Source organism: Apaloderma vittatum, unplaced genomic scaffold, assembly GCF_000703405.1.
Source record: "Apaloderma vittatum isolate BGI_N311 unplaced genomic scaffold, ASM70340v1 scaffold31062, whole genome shotgun sequence".
Classification (NCBI taxonomy): Eukaryota; Metazoa; Chordata; class Aves; order Trogoniformes; family Trogonidae; genus Apaloderma; species Apaloderma vittatum.
The window spans coordinates 14328-17272 of NW_009705779.1; the positions used below are offsets into that span (position 1 = coordinate 14328).

The 2945-nt window shown below is 54.5% G+C and overlaps 1 protein-coding gene across 1 annotated transcript in view; it reads right to left on the reverse strand.

The window, feature by feature from the left end:
- LOC104271027 (ankyrin repeat and SAM domain-containing protein 1A-like) overlaps positions 1-2945 on the reverse strand; it is a 22245-nt gene that overhangs the window by 3929 nt on the left and 15371 nt on the right. The window contains exons 4-5 of the mRNA XM_009865571.1: positions 2871-2943; positions 57-221 (exon numbers count right to left, since the gene is read on the reverse strand). Of these exons, the coding sequence (XP_009863873.1) occupies positions 57-221; positions 2871-2943 (238 nt within the window). The remainder of the gene's footprint in view (positions 1-56; positions 222-2870; positions 2944-2945) is intronic.

Sequence of the window (2945 nt, forward strand, 5' to 3'; positions counted from 1 at the left end):
GCCTGCACTGAGCAGCGCAGAGGGGCCCCCCAGGACACCCAAAAGCACCCACTGACCTGTGCTTTGTAGCGCTCAGCTCTGGAGTAGGGAGCAACCTCGGTGCCACGGTCGTGTTGCCTCTTCGCAGTGTCCCCGGAGGGCAGGAGGAGATCGGCTGATCTGCCTGTGCAGGAGTCGTTCTGGCTCAGGGGCGATGACGTTTGGGACATCAAGTCCTGGCACTGAAACGAGCAGACACCGTGAACCGTCGCGGTCAGCCTGCACCGTGGCCGTGCCCACCCCTCGCTCCCTTTTACAGAGCCCGGCACAAAGGGTGCAAGGAGCGGAGTTAACAGGGTCAGCTCCTGCTCCGCAGGCTCCTGCCTCAGCGTCATCTATCACAACGTTTATTTTCCGCATGATACCCCTGATTTGCTCCAGGATGAGCTCCGGGCAGGTACACAGCCCTTTCTGCCGAGCACGCCTCCACCTCCCGTAAACTCACCCCAGGAGGGCAGGAGACACGCTGAGCCACGGACAGGGTGCTTCTAGAGGAACAAGCTCCACTAAAGCACTAAGCAAAGCACTCCAACTGACGATCAGCTACCCCAGGGAGAAAAGCCCCGGGAGCCCAGCGAGAGATCAGCCCAGATGCCTGACAGCCTGGCTCTTACCGCAGGCAAGCTTTGCTGCCTGTACGTGCCAACCGGCCCGGCAGACAATGCGGGAAGCTCACAGCTGCAACGCGCATTAGTCCTATTCAACGGGTTCGCTTAATTTGCCATTGACGTCCTTCCGCTCCCCTCGCCCGAGCCAGGCGCTGGATCGCACCAGCTGTAGCACCAGGAAATGCTGCAAATGGCCTATTCTCTCACACAGCCTCCCCGTCCAGCATATCAATCAGTTGATGCTGCACCAAAGGACTCCTCTTCCTCCCCTCACCCCGCCAACAGCCCTGCCTTCGGCCTCAGCGGTCTCAAGAGCACGGTTCCGAGAAGCGCAGATCCTCAGCTGGCTGCCGCCTGTCTGGGCTTTTGCTGTCTGAAAAGGTGTGGTTGAGCAGTGGGGCGAAGGCGCAGGGAGCACCGGAGCAGCATCAGCGTGAAACCTCTCATTTTGTACACCTGAACCCCCGTTTCTAAGAAATTCAGCATGAGCGAGCAGGGCACAGCAGCACAACTCGCTTCCACTGAGGCTGTTTTGGATGAAAAGCCTTGGGAAGCCGAGGCAAGAGGGAAAAACTCTGCAGTGCGCCAAGGACCAGATGTTTAGGATGGGGAAACTCCAATCACTCCCAATTCCTGCTCCAGGAAGCCGGTTTGCAAACACTGGGAGGAAGCAGCGCGGCACGCTCGCTCTCCGCTCGCAGGTTAGCTGCAAGCTCAACAAAAACTCGGCTCTCAAATGTCGGTTTTTCAGGAAGAACAGCGAACGCGACACAGCTCCCCTCCCAGCCAACCCTGATAACGGAAGGCCTGACATCCAAAAGCTCCCGCTGCAAAAAATCAACATCCACAAATCATGTTGAGTGCTATTTGGCAGCGAAAGCCAGAGCTCTAGAGAAGTGCAGCCGACCCAGGCAGACCTGAGTCTCAAGCAGGTCCCAGCTGCATCCCAAGCCCTGTCGCCCTCCTGCCTTACACTTGCCCAGGGAACGAGGGGATGAAAGTCAGCTCAGAATTCCCCTTTGGTGCAGGGCACAGAGGTGGGAGTAGCATCCTGCTGCCCATTCAGCGCAGGCACCCATCTCGCATGGAGGCACCTGATCCGAAGGAGCTGCTTGACATTTCTTGGGGACAGGAATCCAGAATTTGACCTGCGAGGGCTGAATATTATCTTCCCCCACTCATTTCAATAGCGGGGTCATGCCTGTGCGAGTGCTTGCTGGAGCTGACAAGGTGAAAAGCTGAATGGATACAAGCGGCCACATTTAGATTTCTCTCAGTGTTGACGTGTTCACGCGCTTCAGCGTTGTTTGGTGAAGGGAAGATGGAGTTTGACCCACAAAGAAGAAAGCTAAGAGTGAGTAAACTCATCCACCGCTTCAGCTAGAGCACATCTGTCCAAACAGTGACGTTTGCTGGTGTGGGGCCCAGTCGTAGCAGAATTTCTAGAGCACAATGTCAATTTTGTAATTTGTTTTTACTCTGCTCAAGTGCTCCAGGTGCTCCAGAGCCAGCCTGGTTGTTACATTTCCCCAGTGCTGCTTGACCACGCTCGGAGTGGGAGTCCTGGGCTCCGCATAATCTCCAGCAGCAGCCAAGGTACATCCATGGGAACTCTTTAACACAAAACACTCCCTCCTCCACACAGCCAGATGTGCAGTTGCCTCAGCACTTCAAGAACTTTCTTCCCAAACCACCAAGCGTCTGAGAAGCAGGAGCGACCTGAGCTTCCAGGAAAAATCAATTTGTTTTAATGACAAATAAGCCATTTTAATTTTAACCTTTCCCTTTTCTTAAAAAAGCAATGCAATTTTCAAAGATCACTCTCTATGCTTATTACTCTCAACACTTGCCTTCAAAGGAGTTTTCCTTTAAATATTGACATTGTAGGGCTTTTCCCCCTCTTTTTAATTGATTTTGCTAGACAGAATTTCTTGTGCCTGAAAGCACCTGAGTAAAGGCTGAATGTGTCTCCCTCTCTGAGCCTGGATACCCATCCAGGACCTGAGCTCTCAGTAAACATCCTCTACAGACCCCTGAGTCCCACAGAGGCAATAGCTGCTGATCAGAAAGGGGACAATTATTCCTGACAGACCCAGATTTAGTTCTTTGAAAGAAAGGGAGGAAAGCGAAGGAGAGCCAGGGCAGAAGAAAGCACCTCGGCCACCGCCGAGCACGCTCCGCACAGACGCAGCAGCCGGGCAGGGAACACAAACGGTGACTCACTCTCAGCTGCGAGAACCGCGGCGGCTTCGCCGGTGGCTCCTCGTATGGTCTGTCTGCCAGGGAGGCGATGATCCT